General features: G+C 39.8%; 1 protein-coding gene across 5 annotated transcripts in view; it reads right to left on the bottom strand.

Moving 5' to 3' along the window:
- tcf4 (transcription factor 4) overlaps nt 1–26815 on the bottom strand; it is a 283617-nt gene that overhangs the window by 14926 nt on the left and 241876 nt on the right. For all 5 annotated transcript variants that reach the window (XM_079256445.1, XM_079256444.1, XM_079256446.1 and 2 more), the window contains 5 exons: nt 25428–25498; nt 25224–25302; nt 20713–20792; nt 19110–19319; nt 1787–1910 (listed from right to left, as the gene is read on the bottom strand). In XM_079256445.1, the coding sequence (XP_079112571.1) occupies nt 1787–1910; nt 19110–19319; nt 20713–20792; nt 25224–25302; nt 25428–25498 (564 nt within the window). The remainder of the gene's footprint in view (nt 1–1786; nt 1911–19109; nt 19320–20712; nt 20793–25223; nt 25303–25427; nt 25499–26815) is intronic.

Below are 26815 nucleotides of genomic sequence, written 5' to 3' on the forward strand. Positions count from 1 at the left end.
CCTCCGACTGTCTCCGCCAAACAGAGCAGTCTTTATGTGACATCTGTATGGATCCGATACTGGTACACAGCCAGCATCTCCATCAACACAAACACTCATGCACCGTGTTCCTACACACACTCACACACACACACGGGGCCAACTATCAGCCATTTTAAGTCTCTGTCTGCCTGACTGGAAGCATTTTGTGTGGAAGCAGCTCTGAGTGACGGCCTGTGTTTGGTTTGCCAGTTAGCGTGTGTGTCTCTTTAAATACAATCGGCCGTGTGTTTGTGCGTAAATAGCCGCGGTGGAAAAAAAGACGTTAAGCAGTGAAAAGAGACTTTTGTTCTCGTCTGACAGACGCCATCTGACCCCGGCGGAGACCAACACAAAGTTCAGCGACGATTAGCGATGCTTTAGTTTTAGTTTCCACAGACTGTAGAAGCATCACTGCAGGGTTAAATCTGAAAAATTGTTCAAATATTCCTTAAATTATATATGTGTACATATATATATATATATATATATATATATACATATATATATATTAATAAATGCATATATTTACATGTTACAGTGGAGACGGCTTCCTGTTCCAGGCAGATTCCATGTGTGTGGTTGCAGAAAATTATGCAACAAACAAATGTGATAAATCCCTTCCTGGATTTAGTTTTTCTCCAGCTTGATGACATCTGTATTAACCCCCCCCCTTCCCAGTGGCATGTTTAGCGTTTCCTGTGGGATTATCTGCGATATGTAAACCTATTTATGTGTACTGACATAAATCCAGGTAAATAAAAAATAGTTTAAAGCAAAAATGTTCAGATTAAATCAGTTTTGCAGGAAAAACCTGAACAAATGTGACGAGTAATGAACTTATTAATAAATATAAACCATACCTGCAAACGAATCACCTCTAAGAGGCTGAACGAGACTAAATCTCTTTAGAAAGACTTAAATTCTGAACCTCTACAGAAAGTTTGAGGTTTGTAAAGGAGGCGACAGGAGGCAGAGACACTCTGCAGCCACCATTCTCTGTTTGCTGCCAAGAACATTTTAATACTATTAATTCGCAGGCCGACACACCCTCTTCGTGTGTGTTTGAGGGCTGTGAACGGATGCAGGAGAAAGAAGCACTTTCTCCTGCTTTTCACCGAGTGTGTGTGTGTGTGTGTGTGTGTTTCTTTCCCTCTCACCTCATTACACACTTGGCTGTGGTCGCCGTTGGCTGAACTTTGCTGCCAGCAGAGTCATTTTCAGCCTTTAAAAACGAGCTCAGGGCTCATTTGCTGCACACTGGGCTCATATACACTCCTCTTCCTGCATATTCATGTCACACCTATGGAATATTTATTTCTCCTCTTCAAGACGGCTTTTACTGCTCACAGCGTTTCCCAAATTTCTGCAGCACTTTTTTTTTTTTTTAACCTCCTTTTCAGCTTTCTTTTCCATTTTCCTTGTTTTCTTTTTCTTTCTTTCTTCTCTTCATCATAATTTCCAACATTTTTGTCTGTTTTTAAATCTTAATTTGAGGTCAGAAAGTTTATTTCAGTGTGTGTGAGTGGATGGTGGGATGGGAGTGGGATGGCTGTGCAGAACCAGCAGATGTTGCATCTTAACGGCGTCTTGACTTTGTTCAGACAGAAAATCTGCTTCAAAGCGAAGACTCATGTATGAAGTTTGGTAATTTTTGACTTCTTTCTTTTTGCATCTGTTCAGCTCAAAGCCGTTTAGTCTCCATCCTGTTCAGGTCTGTGGATGGATGCTGCTGGGCAGGAGAGCTGATCTGAGGGAAGGGTCTTACCGCGGTAAGGGTTGGGCTGGCTGAGGTCCGGCGAGGTGGCCGACTGAACTGGCAGCTGAGACACCTGACCCGCCATGGAGTGTCCTCCACGCAAACTGCCGCCATCTTCTCTGTGGGAGCCCACCTGCAGATCGGACGGGGGAGAGGGGAGATTACGTCTGAGTCACAATGACGGAAAGAAATAAAAGTTGCATTTATTTGAACTTTATTTATTTAGTTAATCTGATGAATGCAGCCATGTTTACAGAAAAACAACAGAAAACATCGTTTTAGATCAGAGTAGATGTAGCTTCACTGATCCCTTTCAGCTCCATCAGAGACATTAGGAGTTCCAGCTGCATCACAAATACCATCAAAATACCACAAATACCAGAAATACCAGAAATACCACAAATACTATAAATACTATAAATGATTTTTTGTACATAGAATGTTGTATTACTAATGGAGATCAAAATAAATACAAATTACAAATACCATACATACTCTAAATACTATGAATAATGAAAGTAAAACACAATACAGAAATTATTTATTTATTGTTAAAAATATTAAACTCTTGCATTACTATACTGCATCCCAGCAGCAAAGGGTGATAACACCCAGTCCAGTCCAGTCTAGTGTAGTCTAGTCCAGTCCAGTTTGTACAAATCACTGCTTTGTCCATAAAAATGTGACTATTTAAATTGAATGAAGGGTTAATCCATCATAACATGCTTTATATTCATGTTTCGGGGCGTGTAAACGCGCGTGTTTCTAGTGTAAAAGTTGTGCTTGTTACTAAGACAAATGTGAACTCTCGACCTCGGATTCTGAGGTAAAAAAGAAGACAATCACCATGGCAACATGGCTGCAGAGTTCTTTTTCTCGTCGCTACCAGTAAATATAACATACGTTTGAGTTGTTTAGTCCTTCAGCCATCAGGTTCTATTTGGAGTTTTATTTCTGTTATTTATCATCTTCCTGCTGAATCTGAGTGTTTCTCAGTTTGGACCATAGTTTTGTCCTGAAGACTGACTGCTGGTACGTGATGTGGACGTGCCGCCGTCGAGCTGCCATTTGGTATCAATAAAGTTCTCTGAATCTGAATCAGGTCTAAATATGCTTCTTTACACCTTTATCTGCACAAAGAACAAACTAAGAAGTAGTTTAGTGTAAACTCAGCTGATATTACACATTATTATCCTGTTTTATTACCCCGTATGTCTTTGTGGCTGGAGCAGTTTGAACCAACGAAGCTTCAGGGGTTCAACTTTTATCACTTTTCAGACATTTAACCTGCAAATACTTGAAGTCCTTTTCTGCTGACTGGATATAATTCCCATGATTTTCTTCCCACTCTAGAAATAAAATCTCTTAAAATCCACGCGTTTCCTGTTCATTTTGCATTTCAAACAATAAAAGCTTCACTTTATCGGTGCTTTTTGTGTTTTATTGTATTTGACATATTTTAAAGGGAGAAAAATCAACTGAAGACATAAATATGAAGACGAGATGTTATGAAACGTCAGAATCTTCATCACATGTTGCAGTTCTGCCATCGCCCTGCTGGGGGCAGCCTCTTCCTTTCTAAAACACCTCAGATCTCCATCGGTGTGTCAGAAAGTCACACACACACACACACACACACACACACACACACACACACACACACACACACACCTCTCCTCCTCAAACACTTCTTATTTCCTAAATGTGTCATATTTCCACACTGGCTATGAGGATGATGATGATGATGATGTATTTCTGTATGTCTTCATGTGTCTGACGTCCAGATTTACAGTTTCTTTTGTTATGGATGTAAAATGTTTTCCTGTTTTTCTCAAGGAAATACGTTGGATGTGTGTGTGTGTGTGTGTGTGTGTGTGAGCGTACTTTGCTGAATCCTATCCATCTGTCTACCACACACACACACCCACATGCACACGTACACACACATGAGAGCACAACAACTGACAATTATCTTAATGCCCATATGTTTAATTGTGGGATTTCTAATTCCCAAAGCTCCGAGCAGCTTCCAGCAGGGACTCGCTGTTTTGGCACGAGATGGGTTCTCTCTCTGTGTGTGTGTGTGTGTGTGTGTGTGTGTGTGATGCCAGCTTTCTCCAGGCATCCCGTTGCTTGGAGTGGTCTCTCTCTCTCTCGCCGAGCTTCGTTTTAATTTGCGGATATCAGCGGGACGGTTGAGGGATCTGAACCATGATCGACTTGAACGCGGCAGAAAGCGTCGGCGTGGATTCTGAGAGCAGGTTTAATCACAGCTGAGTGGCGTGTGGAGGGCGGCGTGGACACGTGGAGGCCAGCGTTTCGTGGTGCGATAGTCCCACTGGATTAGAATATTAGTAGCCCGACATCGGGATCGGCGGCCTGCGACGATGTCGTTACGCAGAAGTTGGGACTGTAGCCGTCACGTCGATGAACATCTGATCCAGATCGTCGCTCAGCGGTGATCGCCGGCAGATCTTCTACCAGTTTCATCCAAACATCTCATAATGTTGCCATTTTATCCTCTCTAAACCAGTTTATCAATAACTTCGGTCTGCGCAGATCTTCATCAATTCACTCGACAATTCATTTGCCCAATAGGTAAATTTGAGGATCCAGCGATAGATTTGTTACGACTTCACGTATCGTCCTTACAGGCACACAGTTACTCAGACATAGAGCTTCTTTTTTTGGTAAAAACAACAAAAAAAATCTTGTTAAACAATCCGATTTTTGTCTCCTGCCCCCTAGTGGACGCTTTGTGAAACACAATTAGTCTGACATGTAAGACGGTAACAAATGCTACATGTAAGCAAAATATTTGTGTTTATTTATGCTCTTAAGGAGCAAATAAAGAGTTCTGATAAAAAATATTACAATTTTTTGTCCATTATTTCTTTGGTCAGGTTTTGAAGGGTTAACACCATCACTTCTCTTACATTAAATATCAGAATCTTGTTTAATTTTTTTTTTTATCTCAATCGACCATTTTAATTAAAAAAAAACCATGTGAATAAAAACAGCCTGATCCACATTCTGCATATTCAGCTTTAAAACGTTTTCATCATGTGGAAGAACGAAGCCTGAAGAAGTCATTTCTGCTTGTAGCAGTTTGAATCTGAATATTTTTATAGTTTATCGTTGGTCCAATCTGACCTTTGGATGGAGATCAGAATTAACTTCACTGCCCCACTAGAGGTAAACTTGTCCTGTTTTTATCTCCGCTGCAGCCACAATCTTGCCAATAATAAAAACAACTAAAACTCAAACACAAGAAGAACGATAGACAGTAACAACAAATCAATAAATTACATGTAGACTATGAGTGGTTAATAAAACCGTAAAATAAATCATGAAATTTACAGCAGGACAGTTTCTCTGACTCAGGATTCATTCATTTTCAGATCTATCAACTCTGCAGCGAGGGCCGGGGTCTCCTTCCTGAGGGCAGCGGCTCGTATCTCCATGCAGGATGCGGGTCGTGTCGCTGATTATTTTCCCTGGCTCGTCTACAAGAGCTCTGTCCGGAGACGTCTCTATGGACAGGGATTTTCCACGAGAGAACCGCTGGAGTTTTCCTCAAACAACACAGCAAATATAAACAACTTAAAATGTTGTTTCTTACAGTTTAGATCAATACAAACGGCTTTTAAGTTATTAAATCTATGAAGATTATCAGTATAGATATGTCAGCTGTCAAGGTGGATTTATCAGAGTGTGTGTTATGCATACAGTTCTGGGCTTTCAGGAAGAATCTGGAAGCATCTCTAAACCTTCATCAGATCGGATGTGATCATCATCATCATCATCATCGTTGTGAAGGCTGACTGATGAAATAAACGTTTTTTGTCAGATGGCGCCACCTGTTGGCGACGTCAAACCTCGGAGTTTTGTAACGATCTGTAAGGCTACGTTCAGACTGCAGGGCTTGCTGCTCATATCGGATGTTTTTGTGAAATCCGAACTTTTTGAAAGCCCGTTTACATTTCCGATCAAATGTGACTTGTATGTGATCTCCTGTATGAACCTCATGCGCACCAGAAGCGTCCCGCATGTAGAAGACATGGCGACATGCAGTGAGCGTGGGTGTGACGTCTTTGTGTTTGCAGAGGTAAATATAAATGGCAGCAGAGCATTTGCTATTTTAAACGTTTTGTCCAACCGTAAAAGTTAAAATAAAGTTTAAAGTTTTTTCCAACTGTAGCCACGACATCGTGAACGGGTTTGTTTTAAGGAGACGTTTACGGAAGAGGAAAGTAAAAGTTTTGGTCTTTGTGGAGCTGTGGCAGCAACAACTGTAGAGAGAAACGTTTGGGTACGGAGTCGCAGTCAGGATTGGTGGGAGAGTGATGTGAGCGCATTTACCAATAAAGAGTTCATAAACAACAAACGCAGAATAATGAAGTTTGTCGCGTGTCGGATTAATGCGACCTGACCGTTCAGACTGAAGTCTCATGGTGAAAGATCGGATACATATCAGATTTAGGACCACATATCCAAGCGGCCTGGGTCGCATTCGGAAATATCAGATCTGTGTCGTTCCGACTGTTAAGAAAAGATCGGTTACAGGTCGCATAGGGGCTCAAACATCGGATTTAAGTCACTTCAGCCTGTAGTGTGAACGTAGCCATAGATTCACCAGAAGTGGTTCTGGTTTTAGTCCGGGCGGGTTAGAAGGGATGGTTCTGGAGACACTCTGCATCTGGAGGCACACAGGACCCGTTGTTACGTGTTTTCACAGCTTCTTCCACTTACAGGTTTTCTTTACTTTGTTGTTACTGGCCGTGCATAAAAAACAGCTGAGATGTGACTTCACCTGCTGGGCTGAGAGCTTCTATTCAGTCTCATCTCCCAGTAGAACCAGCTTAACTCCTGATGGAGATGGAGCTGAATGGAGAAGATGGAGGTGTTTTTACTGTGGGTGATGTTGGCGAGTGCAGCGCTGCAGTTTGAAGGTGTTGTTGTGTAAATAAAGTTGCTTTGGAAGTGAAATCCCTGTCTGTCAGGTAATCCTGCTGGCTGACAGCGAGCTCTGGTCCACCACATGCCAAACTCCCCTCTCGCTCCCCGCAAATATCACAAAATGTCGACGAGCTCGTCAGCGTGTGTGTGTGTTGCTTTAAACCAAGCGACCTTCGTCTGTCTGTCTGTCCACGCCACTGTTTTCTCCTTTATTTGCCGCTCGTCTCTCTCTCTCTCTCTCCGTTCTCTGCCTTTCATCACCGCCTGGATTCCCAAATGTAAAACGGCAGCGGAGAAAGAGACAGGCTGGTGTACATTTTTAATGGAGGCCTTTTATATTTTAACAAGCCTTCCTTCTCTCTTGCTTAATTTAGTTCAATGAGGAGAGAAGATGAGGACAGATGGAGGAGAAAAATATAAATAAATTAGACATAAACGGATCCGCTGGGCAGCCACACCCGCTTCCCCGCCACCCTGCAGGTCTAAGGCATCTGACTGGAGGATATTTCAAGCTGATAAAATAGTTAAATGTTTTGGTTTTATTGTTTTGGCCACTTTTGTTAAACATTACTCCAAAACGCAGCTTTGTAAAGGCTTCTGTTCACGTCCAAACATCATAAAACGCAGTTTGAGGGAAAAGTATGAAGGTAAAATTGTTTGATTTAAAAAAAAACAAAAACATTAAAATGGACATCTTTGAAAGGCCCTGTAAGGCTTTAAGAGATGGATGCTGACTACAAATAAAGAATCAACACTGATTAACACCATTTATTCAGAATAAATATGAGTAAAGAAGCTTCACAGTTTATAACTGTACAGAAATATTACTTGGACATGGAAGGAAACTTTTATAATCACTGAAAGGATGATTTTGTAGAAACTTTTATTCTGATCTATAAGCTCTTTAAAGGACAGAAGGCTCTGAAATGTGAATAACGTCATAAAGAACGGCTTCAAACAGGCACAGGAGGCCACAGGAACATGTCCTCAGTGTAAATTCATTTATACGCTCACATAAAGCTGGGCGATATGACGATGTATACCATCTGGACGATAGAAAATGTCCATCGTTTCATATGAGGCTCTATCGTTTACGCCACGATAAGCTGCTTTCCTGCAGTATTTACGGCATGCACACTGCAATACATAAACAAACATGGAGGAAGACGGTAGCAGACGTGTTTCAGAGCAGGAAAATTCACTAAAAGATGAGCAGCCAACCAAAACTGATGAGCTTGTTCAGAAGAGGGGAAATTTCTGTCGCATGGATGCGGTTTGGATATAAAAAGACCGACGTAGAACCGACAACAGGCTAGCTCACAGTCTTAACAACGGACTCCAACACAACTAACTCATTTTATCACCTGCGCAGGAATCAGGATAAAGAATACAGAATAAATAATAGAGTCAACGAGCAAAAGCAGCAAAAGCTGCAAAAGCAGCGTCCGGTGGAGGCGAAAGCTCATAATAAACTCCAGACCAAACACTGCAGCAGGTATTTACCTGTAGAACGTCATACGGCCATAGTTCCCCCAGATGGAAGGAGATCACTGCTGCTGTTGCCTAGCAACATCTGACACGTAACTGATGACTGACACAACATTACACACAGTTTGATATTGTTTTGTATATCTGTATGTATGTATGTAAATATTATGGGGATATAAAGTGAGCTCTATCGGGATGAGATTTTGATCCCACATTCACACACTACTTTATCAGTTCCACCTCGCTAGTACCTGCTTAAACCTCCTCTTTTCCTTCAGAACTGCCTTCATTTTGAGGTTCACAACCCTCCACAGAACATCCACTGGTGTTCATGACCCCCACAATGCCAAGAAGCAAATCAGAGGTTAATTTAGTGAAGTATCACATATGTCATCCTGCAGAGATCCTCAGTGTATCGGGAACCTCATCAGTACGGAGGATAAAGTGGCTTTTGGTGGATTTGGGTCATGTATGTTTGAAGTCCGCTTCTCTCGCAGACAATAAGCCAAATTATTAAAGTCACCAGATGTTGATGCATCATACTGACAGCTCTAATAAGAATCCAGAAAATCTGTCTGATAAATGTAGGTTATAATTTTTACAATGAAATGGAAACTCCCTAAAATGATCTTGGGACGCCCAGTTTGAGAACCACAGCTCTACTGGGTGTAGATCTGGTAGCGCTGTGACGATATGCTTTAGTCCCGATTTGATTTGGATTTTTTTTGGGTGCTGATTCGATTTAAATTGCGATTCTCCCAATTTTTCGATATTACCGATTTTTGTAGATTAGAAAAAAAAAAAATGTATAAAACTTTTTTCTTGATTTTAATTTGTAAAACACAAAAAAAGGATCAATAAAAACAATAAAACTGACAAAAATTGAATGGATCATTTTTATTTATTTGGAAAAAAAAAATCTATTTTTTTAACAAAAAGAAAAAAAAATTATTTAAAAATTGTAAAACAAAAAAAAAAAATCCAGATTTTTGATTTCTCCACCCCTAAGATCTGGTGACTGTGGAGCCGTTGGAGGACTGAAGTGATCGTCATGGTGGAGATGATGTGAGCTTTGTGACATGGTGCATCATCCTGCTGGAAGTTTCCATCAGAAGATGCTACACTGTGCTCAGAAAGGGATGGACATGGTCAGCAGCAGGACTCAGGTAGGCTGTGCTGGTTAAACCATGTCATGCTAGTTGGTTATTGGACTTCCTGTTGTCTTTCCACCATCTCCAACCAGTCTGTCCAGTCTCCTCTGACAACAACCAGACATTCTGGTCAGAACAAATTGCTGCTCGCTGGATATTTTCTCTTCTTCAGACCATCTCTGGAAACATTTGCTCGGTTTGAGTTTCAGCTCGTTGTATTGAGTGAATATCAGGAGATGCTGCCGTGTGATTGGCAGGTGGACCTGCTGAAGAAGACGGTGGGCGTAAACTTCATAGTATGAGTCAGGAATGCGAACCAGTAAAAGTTATAGATTATGTAAAGTGGGGGGTTGTAGAGACGCCTAAACAGAGGTTGTGTCTAAACATTTTCAGGCTCTTTGGTGTTATTCTTCTGCTGCTGCAGAAACAAAGAAAGAAAATTCCAGTAAAAGTGGGTTAAAAACTATGTGAGGGTCTGAGCAGGAGACGCAGCAGAGGAGGTGCTGAGCGGCTGTCATCTGCAATACTGCCGATCAGTGGGATGTGTGTGTTTATGGACGTGTGTGTTTCAGAGTGCAATGATTACACAGGAAGATGAGGAGAAAGAAGACAGCTCACACACACACACACACACACACACACACACACTTACAGATGTACAGACAAATTTGTCATGAATTTGTAAACAGTAGGGACAAGTCTGCTGCTGCAACTGCAGCAAATCGTCTGCAGGAAGCAGAATAAACTGCTGATTTACTAACTCTGTAAATCCCAATTTCTCACCTCCTATTAGTTGGTTTCCTGCAATTTTCTAACGTCATCTTCAGTTATTGTTGCAGGCCAAAATAAACAGACAAATAAATAAACACACACTTTGTAAAAAAAAAGGCAAGCGGAGCAGGATGAGAGGACGCAGCGAAGCAGGAAGTCCAGTTTGGGATCGTGGCGTAAACAGAGACGTGATGCACATGAAACACGAGCTGAACGCTGAAGTCATGAAGTCTGGCCCGATGGATCGCAGCTCTGTTTATGCTAACGTCTTGGCACGGCGAAACGATGCGTTTAACAGAAAAGTAAAACAAAATCTGTGTTTAGTTGTCTAATAGATGAAGTCATGTTGGATAGAAGTTCATTTAAAAACATGATTTTTTCTGCTTTTTCATTTTTTAACCCTGAAATTCAATATACAGCAGACATCTTTTTTATAACTTTATTATCATGTTTAGCACAAATAAATGCTATTTATTGTTTTAAACCCAAGTTCACGTCTCAGTTTACATCTAAACCTTCATGTTTTTGTTTAATCAGTCGAGTCAAACACCTTCTACACGTCTGAGCTTAGTTCAGGTTTAAACTTCCCCGTCCTTCTGACTGGACGATGTTTACGTCTGTGTGCTTTATGCTAACATGTAGCGTCTGATTTAGCGGCGCAAAGGACAAATCCAGAGAAATAAAGTAGTGGTAAAATCTGGTGGAAAAAAGGCACATTTAAAATGAAAGAAAAGGAAAAATATTTACAGTGTTTAACGTTTCTGGGTAAATTATTCAGAACTTTACTGATTTTTCAGCCTTTATTTCTGATTTATTGCTGAAAACAGAAAAATGCGAATAAAGAGGAGATTTTAACATCCTGAAAAAAGTTTAAAGTTCTTCAGCAGAAGTAAATGTGACGTAAATACGTAAAGACACTTGATTAAAATTCTACAAATCTAAGACATTCTATCACAAAGACATTAAAGGCTTTTTTTTTTAAACTAAGCAATCAGCTTAGAGTGAATAAATTTAATTTTAAGTTTTTGCATTAACCATATTTTTTTATTTACTATTACATACAAGAAAACACAAAAATAAAATTCAATGAAACTAAGACTGAAATAAAATAAAATAAAACATGGAATAAATTATAAAAATAAAATCCACAGATGTAGATGAAAACTGATGGCTGTATAAAAATTTAATTATAACATAAAATGAAATAAAATGAAAAAGCCTAACAGTGGTTTGTTGCAAATTTGCGACAATAAATGCCAAGAGGTTAAAGGCATGAATCCACGTTTTTAATAACTTGTAATTAACGCTCTCAAATAAGGCAAAAGTATTTCTTATGCCGCTGCCAATGAAACAATCCATACTTTAATGATTTGCAGCGGCTGTAGTGCAGAAAAACATGTTCCTGTCTCAGAAAAAGCTTCGTAATCTGTTTCACATCAGCCTGTTCTCTTGTTAATACGAGCGTTTCATTAAAAGAAGCCCTGCAGCTTCATGAAGAGCATTTCTAGGGCTGAAAGTTGAGTCAGTAAATAAACAGGAACTGAATCCACTCACACAGTGGAACAGTCTGCAAACGTGACAAACTCTCCTCTGTGCAACACTTGACAGAAAGCACCTGCTGCAGCAACACAAACACAAACACACTTTTTCCACTTTCCTGACATGCATGCATGTATGTAGTTCTCTATTTTCCATGTGATGAACGATGGATGGACGACTCTACTGCCGCGGATAATCTCATAAAAATCTGAAATAAAACAGGAGAGTAGAGACGAGGGGGGGTCGAGTGGAAAAATGTTATGAGCTAAACATTTTTCCTACATTTATCTGGGCGATCGGAGAAAACTACAAGCCGGCAAGAAGAATTCTCCTGAACTAAAACGCAGCATTAATGAAAAAGTTTGATGTGTAAAAAGTTATTTATCTGGAGCCCAACAGCCATCCACAGAATAAATAACCTCAGCATAAAAATCTTTTTACTTTTTTCTTTTCACATCTTAAATAGATTCTATGTTTATTTTTAAGCATTTATAAAGTTAATTTTTAATAATAAAGCAGTTTTAGGTGAATGTTTCCCAGCCTAAAGTTACAAACTCTAAAATAAATCAAATTTAATCACATTATATGGTGCTGATGTCTTTTCTGAAAAAGTTTGTGGTTTAATTAGATTTTTCTTTAAAAGTTAATTATTGACTTATGTTGTTTGTTTGTTTGTTTTTTTTTCTGAAATAAAAAAAAATAAAATGGTTATTTAGTTTGTAGGGTTGAATTCAGCATCACAGCTCCAGAGCTTCACGGCACATTTCACATCTGATATTTGCTTTAAAAATGCACCATCTCAAATAAATATAGAAATAGTGGACAGTCTCACAGGCTTTTCCACAAAGTTTAACTCAAACTTCTATTTGTCTCTCATTCAAACATCCTTCTCACCATCATGGATTAAAAATGTGATTCCACCAAAATTTCATTCTCAGTTCAATCAGTTTTATTTAATTATCTCCATGAAAGAATCTGCAATGAACATAAACTTTTTCTGATAAACACTAATTTACCACAACACAGTGTTAGTAAAGTAAAACTAAAACACGTGGATGTATTTTAGCACCATGTATCCACTGGGAAGGAAGCCTACACGACTCAACAGCAGCTCAGAGCAGAAAGTTGTCACTGAATTAACCATAAAAACGTCTAAGTGTAAGTTTGACGCCATATAAAATGAGAAAACTGTAGTCATATACATGAACCCCCCCCCCCGAAGGTTTCTAATCTACAGGAAACATTTCAGAGGAGTCGGTGCTTCAGACATGACTGAGGTCAGTTCCAGACCAAAAACCTTCACTGATTCAACTTGAAGTAATTCTGCAGAGTATTATTTAGTCTTCTGGTCCGACTGGGAGCAACTTTCTAATCAACACGAGTCTCTGAACTCTCACCTGCTGAAGCACTTTCACTTCATCTGAGGGCGTCAGAAGCATCCTGTTACAAAGTGATGCTGAAAAGCTAAAAAAAAAAAAGTATTAGGAATACACGATATTTTAAGTTTTTTTTTTTTAACCCTGATATACACTACCAGTCAAAAGTTTGGACACACTTTCCCATTAAACCCAGTCCAACCTTTGACTGGTAGTGTACTGAACTGAGGCGTTATGATGCCCTCCTGCCATCTTGTTGACAACTAACCAGCACTGATCTGACCTTTTGCTGAGTTTTATTATCATTTTATTTATTTATTTTTTTCCCGTACATGGGATTCTTATTTTTTAATGTGCTAGGCCAGGTCAGGGGTCACCAACCCCGGTCCTGCAAGTGTTGAGAGTTTCCCTGCTGCAACACGCCTAACTTACATCAGACTTCATTATCAGACATGTGCAGAGCTTGTCTGCTCATCAGCCATTGATTTGAGTCAAGTGTGTGACAGCAGGGAAACTCCCAACACTTGCAGGACTGCAGCTCTCGAGGAGCGGGGCTTGCTACCTCTGTGCTAGGTCCTGCGTTTCAGGCTCATCTAACTGTAACTAATAATCTCTATAAGTTCAGTTTTTTATTAAAGCATTCAGGTTGTTTTGGATGAAAAGTGCTGTGAAAGGCTGAAAGCTGTTCACTGGAACAACCGATATAAAAGCAGACTTCCATCAACTTTAGGGAATAAATTGACTCTATTCATGCTGTTAAAAGGCATGAGGAGTTTTACAGCCAAGTGATGCATACTATGATTCATCTTGCTTACTGTAACACTGCCTAATGGAGCAAGAGGGAGGGGGGCTTCGATCTTTGAATCCTTCCCTTAAACCAAGCCCCCCCGTGCAGTAAAACAACCAGCATGACTTTAACACATCGTCAAAGATCTGAGCAGAGAAAACACTCAGAGTCTGGCTTTTGGGAGATCAGATGGTGTTTAGGTAAATGTCACGTCACCACATCCCTCTGCTGTTCGGTGTGGAGGTGTCAGCAGAATGTTTGCTGTAGTCCTGAACAAGGCGCATGCCTCAACGGCACAAGCCTGACGTGGGACATATGCATCTACTTCTATGTTTGCATATTCTAATGTGTGTGTGATGCACTCATGCCTGCACACTGTATATGTATTCAACATCGGTCTACCACCTGTTTTCCCAGAGTTATGACCTCAGCAAGCAAGCGTCTCCGCCTAACGCTGCCAAACTACAGACAGCTGTGTGTACGTGGATGTATGTGTGTGAAAATTAAAGATGAATGACAGCAAATATGTAATGTGGAAAATATGTATTTAAATTAGACTAATGTGTGCTCAGGAGGAAGGGAGTGCCACAAAACTCAAGCGAGGACTGAAGAGTTTGTCTGCGACGAAGCACATAAAAAACAGAAAAAGTGGAAAACAGGAAAAATGAGAGCAGTTCATGAAAAAAAAGAAGAGAACGAAAGGAGAGAATGATAAGCAGTCTGCAAACAACAGCATCATTTTTAGGATGACATCATTCTTCCCTCATAACATCCTGTTTATGCATCATCTGTTAGCGTGTCCAACTATCCACTGCTCATGTCCAAACGGTCTCTATTGTTCTGGTTCCCACGGTGACCAGAGCTGTTACATCTGGCAAATGCAGGCCTACAATGTAAAACAGGTACTAAATTATGGTTTAATCACCACACAACTAACAAACACGACAACCAACTAACTAGCAAACCAATCAACCAAATAATCAACTAACCAACCAATAAACTAGATGACTAACCAACTGATTGACCAACCAACTGACCAGCGGAAATAACAAGTATCAGATCAACCAACCAACAAACCAACCATACGGTTAGGTGACCAACAAATTGGTCAACCAACCTACTGATCAACTTGCCAACTAATCTATTAACAAAACAACCAACTAACCAGCTAACCAACTGATTAAGTGGCCAACAAATCAATCAACCAACTGACCAACCAACCAACTGATTAACTTCCCAACTAATCTATCAACCAAACAAACAACTAATTGGCTAACCAACCAGGCAACCAACTGATTAAGTGGCCAACAAATCAATCAACCAACATACTAATCATCTGCCGAACAAACTAATAGACCTACCAATTGACCAACTAACCAACCAATCGACTAACCAGCTGACCATCAACTAGCTGACCAACCAACCAACCAACCGACCGACCGACTAACTGATCAGCTAATCAATAACAAAAAAACAATTGACTGACCAGCGAAACAACCAACTTATAACCTGAGCAATTACCCAATCAATGAATAATTATCTAACTTATGAACTGAACAGCTAATAAATCAACCAACCAGCAGATCAAGTAAACAACTAAACAACTGATCAACCAACTAACCAAATGATTATTAAATCAATTAACAGACTAACCAGTTGACTAACCAACTGATCCACGAACCAATCAATAGACCAACCAACTTATTGACCAACTAACCAACCTCATCATTGTGCATCTAGTTTAGCAAAGTCTCAAAGTCCCTGTTAAACTTTGCTGTCCTGGCGGGAGGAACACGAGAAGCAGAAACAGGAAACTCCTTCTATGTTTCATCTTTAAACTTTATTTAAACCTCCAGCCGTAAAACAAACCTATCGCAGTTCTGTCAGTAACAACCTTAAATAACCCTAAAGAATAATCCATCAGAGACACGTGAGAGAAATTTAAATCATAAAAACCTAAAAATCATCCAAAAAAATTTGGAGAATTCAATGAATCCAGTTTTGATGTAGTGGTATTACCATAATTGTAAAGTGGTAAAAATGGCAGCAGGGAGTTTTGGTTTACTAAAGCCTGGTCATGATACAGAACAGTTCATATTTTTATTTCATCATTACCAGAGGTGGCAATTCCTGGTCCAGAAAGTAGAAGTCCTGTCATGTTTTTGGTCAACCTGTACATTTAGAACAGATGTTTTCACTAACAGGCTCGTTTACCTGACAAATAAACTCTGCTCATTAAATTCAGCTTGTTTGGTGACTGGTTGGAACAGCTGCTGGACCGGATTTTTACTTTCTGGACCAGGAATTGCCACCTCTGATCATAAAGCAACAAATATGGGCAAAAACCGCAAACTAACCATCCAATCCAAAGTTAACACCGCACATAGACACTATCAGCTTCTCAAAGCACCAGTCAGAGCCAACACCAAAGCAAACAGCATTTAAGAACTAGAGTTGTGATGTTAAGACATAGTTTGCAGGAGAAATTAGAGATAAACTCTGCAATCAGTTGTTTTTGTGAAGATAAACTTACGCTGCAGTCTTTTACAGACATTCATACTACACCGAGAGGTCAGATGTGATCTGAAAACGTGGCTTTGTGGTGTCTGGATCTGGAAAACCAAACCATTAAACGCATTGATGGTACTTATGAGTAAATTATGAGACATGTCCATTCAGAATGAAAATGCTTAATACTTGCTTTAATACTTGCTTTAAGACTTTAAAAAAAAACCTTAAAGACTTCACTTCCCTGCAGGTCAAAGGTTTAAGCCCTTCAGTGTGATGGTAACCAGCCGCGAAGGTTTCCAAGTCACACTTACCGAGTGGGTCTTAATAGCGCTGCTGTGTGCTCAAACTTACAGTAATGAGTGTGTTATTATATCAGCTAATAATCCAGATCCTGAATAAACACACACACTGGCCTCAATGACAACACAAAGAGCCATTTATGCGCCTGTTTGTGTATAAAAGAGTCCACAAGTAAACCACATTTTTCAGCACTCATCCTTCACTTCACTTTATTCTCTTTTCCCCCCAGTTAGATACACATAAAAACAAGTCCAGTAAGGTTTTTGGATGTATTTCCAGAATGAACAGAGAGGTAATTTGTAAAAAATATTATCCTTAACAAGAGGTAAACTCACAGTGTTTTCTTGGGCTAAATTTCCGAATCACTTAATAAAGCTTCGTGCCAAAATTGAGTCGGGGGAAGTCCAGAGAGCAGAGAAGTGCTTCCAACGTTATCCAGACCAAATCTTTCAGTATTTCCCTTCAATTTTAACCTGGAATTACATCATGAAGCTAAACACACTGCTCTGCTCCTTCATAAAAAAGTCTTTTCAGGCCTTAGAAAAATAATGCAATGAAATGTAAATGGTCTGAAAAGCAGAAATATTTTTATTTAAAAACAAAACAAAACAAAAAACACGCCTAAATTAGCATGTTGGTCCTATATCTCACACATGCCTGCAGAAAATCCTATTCACCCCATTACCTTTATTACTTTCCTGACCGAAAGCAAGTCTTTTTTATGTAATTAGATATTTAAAAGAAGGATTAAGACGGATTTTTTCTTCTTAACACAAAAAAATGATCATAACCTTAAAATCTGGAGTAACTATGATATAAAATACAGATCAGCCACTGACAGGGATGTGAATCTAACAACAACTCATGATTCAATTTGATTCCAATTTTTGGGACAACTATTTGATTCAGAATCGATTCTGGATTCAAACAGATTTTCGATTCATAATCATTACACTTAAGTGACAAAAGGTGCAAATTTCCCAAGTAACTTCGTTCTTCTATCAGCCAAAAAGAACTGAGAAATTATTTGGGTCAAACTGATTTAAATTGTGACATTTATTAAACTTTTTTTGTTCGTCATTTTTCTTCATTTCAGTCAGGAAAACAACCCAGCAGCCAGACCATCATTCTGCTGCTATAATCCCAGGAAAACAAGTTAAAAGATCAATAAAAACAATAAAAATGACAAAATTTTATAATGGATTGTTTTTTATTTATTTGAAATTTTAAAAAAAATCTATTTATTTTAAAATTGTGAAACAAAAAATCTTGATTTTCTTATTTGCTTCCCTACCACTAGTTTCTGAAGCTGGTAGGTTGTTTACAGATAAACTGACATGCATTAATATTGTTATTGTTATGATGTGATGATGTTTTATTTTGTAGTTTCTCCCTGTTTCCCGTGTAGCCTTTGTTCTTGTTAGTCAGGTTACCTGGTCTCGTTGGTTCTGTCTTTACTCCTGTGTCTTGTTAAGTTCTGTTATTTCCAGCCCAGTTCTGTTGTGTTTTGTGGGTTCATTGTGTTTGAGTTAGTCTCACTGTGTCATTGAACAAGTCCAGGATGTGGAGTCTGAAGGTCAGAAAGTTACGTACTGCGTCTTTAAGACTGCAGAGTTGCTGAACTTGTTGCAGGTACCAGATTTAGCTTCAATGCGTCTAAGTTAGAACTGGATGTTTTCATCTGCTTTTGATGGAAAATTTTACATTTCAGCTTTAAAACAGTCGACCTGCCTTGCTGGGTATTACTCCTGCCAACACAACTTCATGTTTGATTGGGACTTTTCTTCATTCTGACATCTGGACCTAAAAGGACACATGGTGTGATGGTGTCCTCGGCAAGCGGCTGAATGAGGAGAGATGCTGAAACAAAGTGACGTCTCCAGGGAACAGCGAAAACGTGGCGGTGGTTGGACGATGCGGCAAACTGGTTAGAACTAATTAAAGGAGGCAGAGGAGGATATTGACTATGAAAGAGGAGGTGAACGTGTGTTGCACATCTGCATTGCACATCTGTTTTATAAATATCAGAAAATGGATCCAGCAGAGTAGTAAAAGAAAGTGAAGCGCAGTTTGCAGACAAACTGGTAAACAGGAACCCTCCTGAAGAAAGACAAAGGAGGAGGTAAAAAGCAGCTCATTTCAGCCAGAGGTCAGAATGAGATGTAAACAACGTATGTCTGACCCAGCATGTTGAGGCATCTGGATGTGTTTATACTGGGAGCTTTCCCTCACTTTCCTTTCCACGTCTCCTTATGTCACACAGCTGTCTGGTTCTTCAGCTTCATTCTTTCAAGCTGACAAAAGGCCCAAAGTCTTGCATATGTTGTCTCACTTTGTGTTTAGTTTGGAAGCTGCTCGCTTTTAACACATTAATGTGAAAGTTGCTAAATACTCACATCAGTCCAACGATTTAAATGTTTCATTGTACAGTATGAAAACTCGGGTCCTACCATGAGGGTGTGTCTGTTGGCTGATAGGAGTCCAGCCCCGTAGCCGCTGCTGAGTGCGCCCATGGCGCCGTTGTGCGTATGAGCAGCCCCGATGAGGCTGTGCATGTCGCCGTGGCCGCTGGCCATACCCGTTGATGGTCCCACAGCGTGGCTCCGGAGTACGTGGATGGCGTCGTCCAAGCGCTCCAGACGGTCCTCAATGCGACTTTGCTGCAGAGATAAGGAATATTATACGTGTTTTGTTCCATTTTATATAATTTCTTAAACATATCTGGGGTATTTTTCTGGTCAACAGGTGTATTTTACATGCATTCAATTTTAAAACCACATATTTTAGGCATGTGTGAAACTTTTTATCATTTGTGTCACTAGTAATACATATAGGCAAGGCAAGGCAAGTTTATTTATACAGCACCTTTCATGTACAAGACAATTCAAAATCACAATAAAATCATAAATTATATTCAAATAATTAAAAGCAGAATTAATACTAATTATACTAATATGTACAGATATAAAACAAGTTTTTAGCTCGCATCTTAAAAAATGATTTTTTTTTTTTTTATAACTCATCCATTTTGATGTTATTTATTCCTAAAATTCTGCATAATTAGGGGTGTGTCCCTTTGATTGACAGGTATTCCATATCTACTTGCAAGAAGGTAGAGTGTGGTACAGCCATGGTTTATAGCCAGCAAACACTGCGTCTTAGCTTAGCTTTAGCTTGCCTGCCTCTTTTAGCTGGTTATTTTCAGGCAAGCTCCAGGTTAGCTAGTTAGCTCTAGGTTAGCTTGTTAGCTCCAGGTTAAGTGGTTAGCGCCAGGTTAGCTAGTTTGCTCCAGGTTAGCTTGTTAGTTCTGGGTTAGTTTGTTAGCTCCAGGTTAGCTAGTTAGCTCTGGTTTAGCTTGTTAGCTCCAGGTTAGCTAGTTAGCTCTGGGTTAGCTTGTTAGCTTCGGGTTAGCTGGTTAGCTCTGGGTTAGCTCCAGGTTAGCTAGTTAGCTCCGGGTTAGCTGGTTAGCGCCAGGTTAGCTGGTTAGCTCTTGGCTACAAGCAGCTCTGACTTTGATGGCTGTCAATCATCTACCTACATGTTCACAACCCCTTCTCAGCTCCACCTCTTTGTCCATTTTTACATTGTCCTGGAGGAATGACATGCGCGATGCCGCCAAGATGGTGACGTTGGGAACCGCTCGCCGAGCTTCGGTTCATCAGAAACCAGGTGATGTCATGGAGGCTCCGTCCATCTTTTCATTTACAGTCTACAGTTATAACTAACTCCATAATAAAAATCCATATCCGGCACTATCACCACAAGAAAAGCTGACTCTGTAGGAGCTTTTATAAAGCGGTGAACTGAATCTACCTAAACACTTCCTTATTTATGATGGTTTTAAGTCTCACTATTAGTATTTTTATCACCGGCTGTCCAGAAACAACAAGGAACAAGGAAGCTAATCTTTGCATATGGATGTTTGCTGTTAACAAACCAAGGGTCACGGTCCAAAAGGTTTTGGATCCACTGGTGTAAAGAATCTCAAACCTGGTTTTGGGTGAACACACCCTTTATAAAAACATCTTTTACACAATTCTTCCATCCACCTACCAGGGAGTGGAGTGGAGCATCGTAGCTTGGCGACGACGCTCCTTGTCCGCCATTCCTCGACCAGACGGCTGAACTGGCAGCTGGGAAAAAACACACAAGCAGACGTTATCAGGATGGGAGGTGAAGAACCAGAAGATTAAAACTCTTTCCTGCTATTGTTCACTTCAAACTGACATCCCTTCGTCTGCACCAGCTCATTGATGGATGCAGCAAGAGCTGCATCCAGGAGAAAGATTTCTGTGTTTACATTACAGCCAAACCTCCTCTGCTTTAATATGTCTCAGAAAGGATCCACTTGATGTTTGATGCCAAAATGCCAGACAAAACACCTTTACACATGAGGACACTTTCACCGTATCCACTTGTGGTGCTCGGACAGAATAAACAGAGATGAGGAACAAGAGACAAAAACAGTCGGAGCCATATCACATCGAAAAAATGCTAATATCAAGCTTTTGTCTATGAAAAGGTACAAGTGGTTGATTTGCATTGGCTCTCTGCAGAGTAAACAAGCTTTTTGTCTGTTTGTCTCTGCTTTTGTGCTGGTTGTCACTCATAAGGGATGCATGTGAATCAACAGGTCTCATTAGCTGGTAGGCCGAGGGGAGACAGCGACTTGTGAGAATTTACATTAATATGAGGCTCTGAGATGACGTGCTTGTGCGTGAAGCCTTTTCAATCGACTGCAGAGGAGTAATAAGAAGTAATAAGATGAGAGGAGTGACTACTCAGAGGGGGAAGTTGGCAAGCTAACCTGCCAGTAGCAGAAGTGCTAGTGCTAGTTTTTACCTTAACGTCACATTTCCTTCTCAGAAACTGAAGATAAACTTGAGCAACTTTTGAGGTTAAGCTCTCCTTGCTTGCCAACTGTGAGCTAGCATCTATTTTCTAGCAGTTTTGACAGAAGCAGGAAGGATTTTTTCTGAAAAAAAAAAAGAAGGTTTTTTGGGGCGTGACTATTTAGAACTTTTGTTGTCCGGCAGTGTTAAAGTCGGGTTGGAAGAAGATCGGTCAGTTTTGACTTACCCCTGAACACGTGAACAACCCGGAACCAGTTTTTCTATTTCAACTCAGCTAAACTAGAAGCACTCAGTGAACACAGGCATCTATGTGCTTCCACACATCTGCTCAATAGTGGATGAACTAATTAACAACTACGTAAGTTGTTAATTAGTTCATCCACTATTGAGCAGTTCTGAGTTCACTTCTGCGTTTTGACACCAGTTGTTAGCGTTGCTATAAAGTTTTTTTTTACAACCATCTGAAAACACCAGAAGAAGAAAAAACAAAACATGATTTCTGCTGCTCGTCTGTGTCTTTTTCAGGTATTTTTTATGATAGTTCCTACATCACTTCCTCTTCTTCTTCTCTGGTTTGTTCCTTTCGCTGGTAGCATGCGAGTTATACAACTCAACACTGCCCCTGCCATTTCCAGTAGTATTGCTCCGTTTTCTGCATCAACTGACATATTACTAAGCCTTTTGAAAATGGAGCAAACTAAACGGGAAACCGATGCAGGAGCATGATCAAACTGTCCGTCCGTCTACATAAATGGGCCTTAAGCTAGACTCTGTTGCATTGAAGAAAACTTCATATTAATGGATAAAAAGAAAGTTGCTGATGATGTGATCACTACTGAGTAAGTATGGAACATGGTCTGTACTCTGCCTGCTGACTTCCAGTTAACTCGCCATGTACGTGGTACTCACCGATCGGACCATGAGCCATTCTCCTGACCAGACACCCCCCATATCATCCTGCACGCAGGTTTGTTATAACTACTGACATCACCCTGCTTTGCTTTGGTTCACGTTTAGCAAAACAGGAGCTGTGTTTGCAAGCAGACCAGAGTTCCCGTCAGAAACCGGACTTTCCGAGGAAACAAAGCCGCCAACAGAAGTCAAAGTACTTCCACAAGCTAGCTATTATATTGGATTTCGCACTTATCCATCGTGTCATCGTCTAAGCAAGCACTGCACTCACGGTTTTAAGTTCCACATTTTGCTTTACTTTATATCGTTTTATTAATTAACAGGTAAAAACTGATTAATAAAGATTGATTCTCAGTCATCCATTTCAGAAAACAATCCAATACAACGTGGCGTGCTGGACCAGATAAAGATGAATGTCCTGTTGCGTATTGGCGCTCCTCTTTCCTTTAACTTGTTCAGTTCCTTTATTCTCATCTGGTTGCCCTCATCACTGATCTCTTCCTTGTAACGCTGATCTCATCTCATTAGCTTCTTTTTATTATTGTCTTCCCATTTTGTCTCACACTCCTTTCTCTCCTCTCTCCTTTATTCACATGACATGCTCATTTCCATATGCTAATTAATGAATAATCACCTGGGTACATTCATGTGTAAATACAAACATAAGTATTAAACGGCAGGGTAAATTATTCTGAGTCCAATGCTGTAAAACACCCTCACAGAATTAGCTTTGGATATAATTTGCATGTAGTTTGCTCTAATAGGCTTCATTTCTAATTTGTAAAAAGTGGAGTAACTCTGACACAATGATAAACACCAATTATGGTTTAGTAGGCAATATCCTAGGCAGCTATAATGATGAGGAGGAGGAGGAAGAGGGGAGAGGGCTTGTGTTTGCAGAGCCGCTAGGTTTGTGAACAATTTGTCGAAGTGGTGCTCATAATTAAAGCGATCAGTCACAAGGCGCGGCGGAGAAATATCAAACAGCATGTACAGCAGCGACAATTAGAGACAAATTCAACACAACTATTATTAGGAAAAGTCATTTTTCACTGTAAGGAGCAGCTAGAGTTTACAGCGTCTGCAGGGAGGAGGAGTAATGACTGGATATAAGAGGAGGAGGAGGAGGAGGAGGAGGAGGAGGAGGAGGAGGAGGAGGAGGAGGAGGGGTTTGGGGAGGACACAGCCACTGAAGGCCTTTCAAAGTTTCTGCTTTTTCAGTCCTTCTACCTGACCACATCCAGAGAAATAGATTATTATTTCTTAAACAATGTCACACTGACCAATAAAACATCCAGACTCAAGAACATAAGGTTCAGCAAAGACCTGATGAGATGTGAGATAAGTGATCGGAAACTCAGCTCATCCGTCTATCTGTTGTCTGAAGCCCCGTCAGAAATGGTCGGCATACAAACGTCGCTGTCAAATAAGTAAAATTAATCCACTATAAATTTAGTCATTTTTATTCATCTTTTTACTTGTCTTCTTGGACATTACAGCAGCAGAATAATCATCTGACTACTTTGTTGTTTTTTCCTCATTAAATCAAGAAAAATGACGAGCAAAAAAAAAGTTTAATACACTTTTTTGGTCTTTAATCTTCAAAAATCAGCAACATCAAAGAATTGTAAGAATCGCAATTTAAATGGAACCGGCACCAAAAAATTGGAATCGAATTGGGACAAAAGCATATCATCACAGCCCTGACACACACACACACACACACACATATATGTATGTATGTATATATATATATATATATATATATATATATATATATATATATATATATATATATATATATATATATATATATATATATATATAGATATATAGATATATATCTATATATATATAAAAGTAAAGGCGGTCGTCGGGTGACGCGAATCTTGACTTGCATCATTTCAACTTTACGAGGCTCATTAAATAAATGTACATTTTAAAAAAAGTTGTAAGTTCTTACGATGTGTGACGTGAAGGCTGAGACAACGTCTCGGTGTGTGTATATTTATTTTACTTTAATTGAAATGCTTATTTTAATTGCCGGCACTGTTTTTCCATTAATATGATGTATAATCGGTGTATTTAGATGGTTAATATGTGATTAAGGGGGAAACCAGACTTGTGTGGAATTTCGGGTTACTCCGCGGCGTAGAAACAGAAGTCGTGTAAACTGAGGAGATATTAAACTGCTGCAACTATTTCTTGATTTCCTGTCAGTCTATAAAGAAATGAGATGTGTTTCCATAGTACCGGAGATGCCCAACTCTCAAGACCCACAAGCACATTAATTAGCGATACTAATGGGTTATTTTGGACTTGTGAACCAGCCAAAAACAGCCGGATTTTCACTCTAATTTCCAATCACCAACAACGTAAAGAAATCCAAGAAAACTGCACAAAAATTTGGATTTTTCATTCACGAACTTAAGTTGATTTCTCAAAACATGAGAAGAGGAAGAGTCAGGACTGGAGCGTTCGTCTGCACAGAGCAGGTTTAGTACCTTAAATCCTATTGAAGCTAGTCTGAGTCAAGTCCAGAGTCATTTAAGACAAACTGACAGGTGAAAAGAAAGTTTCATGGAAGAAGGAGGTTCATGTCCATCCCAAGTCTGTTTGAATCAAGTTTCTCATCATTTAAATAAACTCTGAGTCAAATCTCGTGTCAGTCAGACACATCGTCGTTTTAGAAAGGTTTCAGTCCAGTCTGGAGTCATTCCAGGTTTCTGTCCAGTCAGCTCTGCGTCTTCCTTCTCCAGAGACACCAGTTCAGTCCCGAGCAGGACTGGGATGACTCACCTGTGAGGGAGGGCGGGGAACCGACGGGGGTGGAGGGATTGGATGAAAAGCTGTTGTTCGTGTGATCTGGAGAATAGATCTTCAAAAAAAACCAGAAAAAATAAATGGAGATTAGAGATTAAAGCGTAAATCTGAAAGATTTGAAGAAAAGGAAGAGAAAAAACATTAAATGTGTGTTTGTGTGTGTGTGTGTGCTGTACTTACTGATGCGAGTGCTTTCCCTAAGGCGTCTCCTGTTTGAGAGCTGCTGGCTGCTCCGCTCTGTGCTCGGTTAGCTGTGACACACACACACACACACACACACACACACACACACACACACACACACAGGGGAAAAGAGGGATGTATTCTTGTAAATAAGGATGTTATTAACTACATGTTTAATTATTCAGCCCATCCGTTCCACACCTAAACTGGCAAAACATGTTCATTAAAACTGGGAATTACATCCTCAGTCTGGAAACAGCCAAAGAGTCAGATGTTGGCGTCCAATTAAAGAATTAAACTCTCCTGGTTTGGGAATTCATTTGTGTTTGTTTTTTTTTCAGGTTTTTGTCTTAATTTCTTCTTTCTTTCAAAGAAAAGAATCTGTTTGAGGGAGTTTCTGTGGCTAAATGTGCAGCAACCTGATTCGGTTTGTCTTCCTGCTGAAGATGCTGATGGGACAGTTTCCTCTTCAGCTGACTCCACTTTAACCCTTTAAACTCTGTTAGATCGCCGGCTCCTCTGAGCACTTTTACTGATTACTATCAACAGTTTTGGTAGTTTATAACTGTGTGGGATGAACTGGGATGGACAGCTTTCCTTACAGCTGATTTAAAGAAGATTTCCAGGTATTTATATCCCATCCAGGACATTTACAATCCCGACTCAAAATGTAGTTTTTATTCAGATCCCACACAGTAAAACATCGACTGATCCATAACAACATTATTTATTATGTTTTTATAGTAAACAATATCTCTATTAGTATGTTATTAAAAAAAGAAACCTCAATTTTCACCCGGTCATAATGATGACGCCACTTCCTGTCGAACTGTCCACCAATCAGAGAGCTTAAATTGACGGAAATGTCCAATCAGGAGCAGCCAAAGATCAGAAAGTTGTATGTTGGTCTGGGAAGAAGAAAAAAATGCTCCTCTGTGGCTGGAAGACTTTGTGATGCAAAAAAACCCAAAACAAAACAGGCTAAGTTGGAGTTTTCTGAAGAAAGTGGTGAAATAATATCATGAAGAACCAAAAATAGTAAAAAAAAAACAAAACCCAGAAGTCGTGTAAATATGTAAATAGTTTATCTGTGTGTTATTTCTACAAAGTCCTGTTAGTAACAAACTGCATTTGGTAGTTTCGGTTGTGCTGCTAAATCTATCGATATAGTTATTTTCCATCACAGTCTGACAACTGGGGCTGTTCTGAAACACAACATCTGGATGTGGAAGCAAAGTGTTGAAGTGTTTTTACATTAAAGGTAGAAATAACCTGGATTTTTTAAAGGTTAAACTGCAGGTTTTCGCTTGCAGATCCCCTGATCACAGAACTGATCCTCATTAGGAAGATGTCCACAATTAGAAGCAGACTTCAATAAGAAGCGA

Source organism: Telmatherina bonti, assembly GCF_933228915.1.
Source record: "Telmatherina bonti genome assembly, chromosome: 17".
Lineage (NCBI taxonomy): Eukaryota > Metazoa > Chordata > Actinopteri > Atheriniformes > Telmatherinidae > Telmatherina > Telmatherina bonti.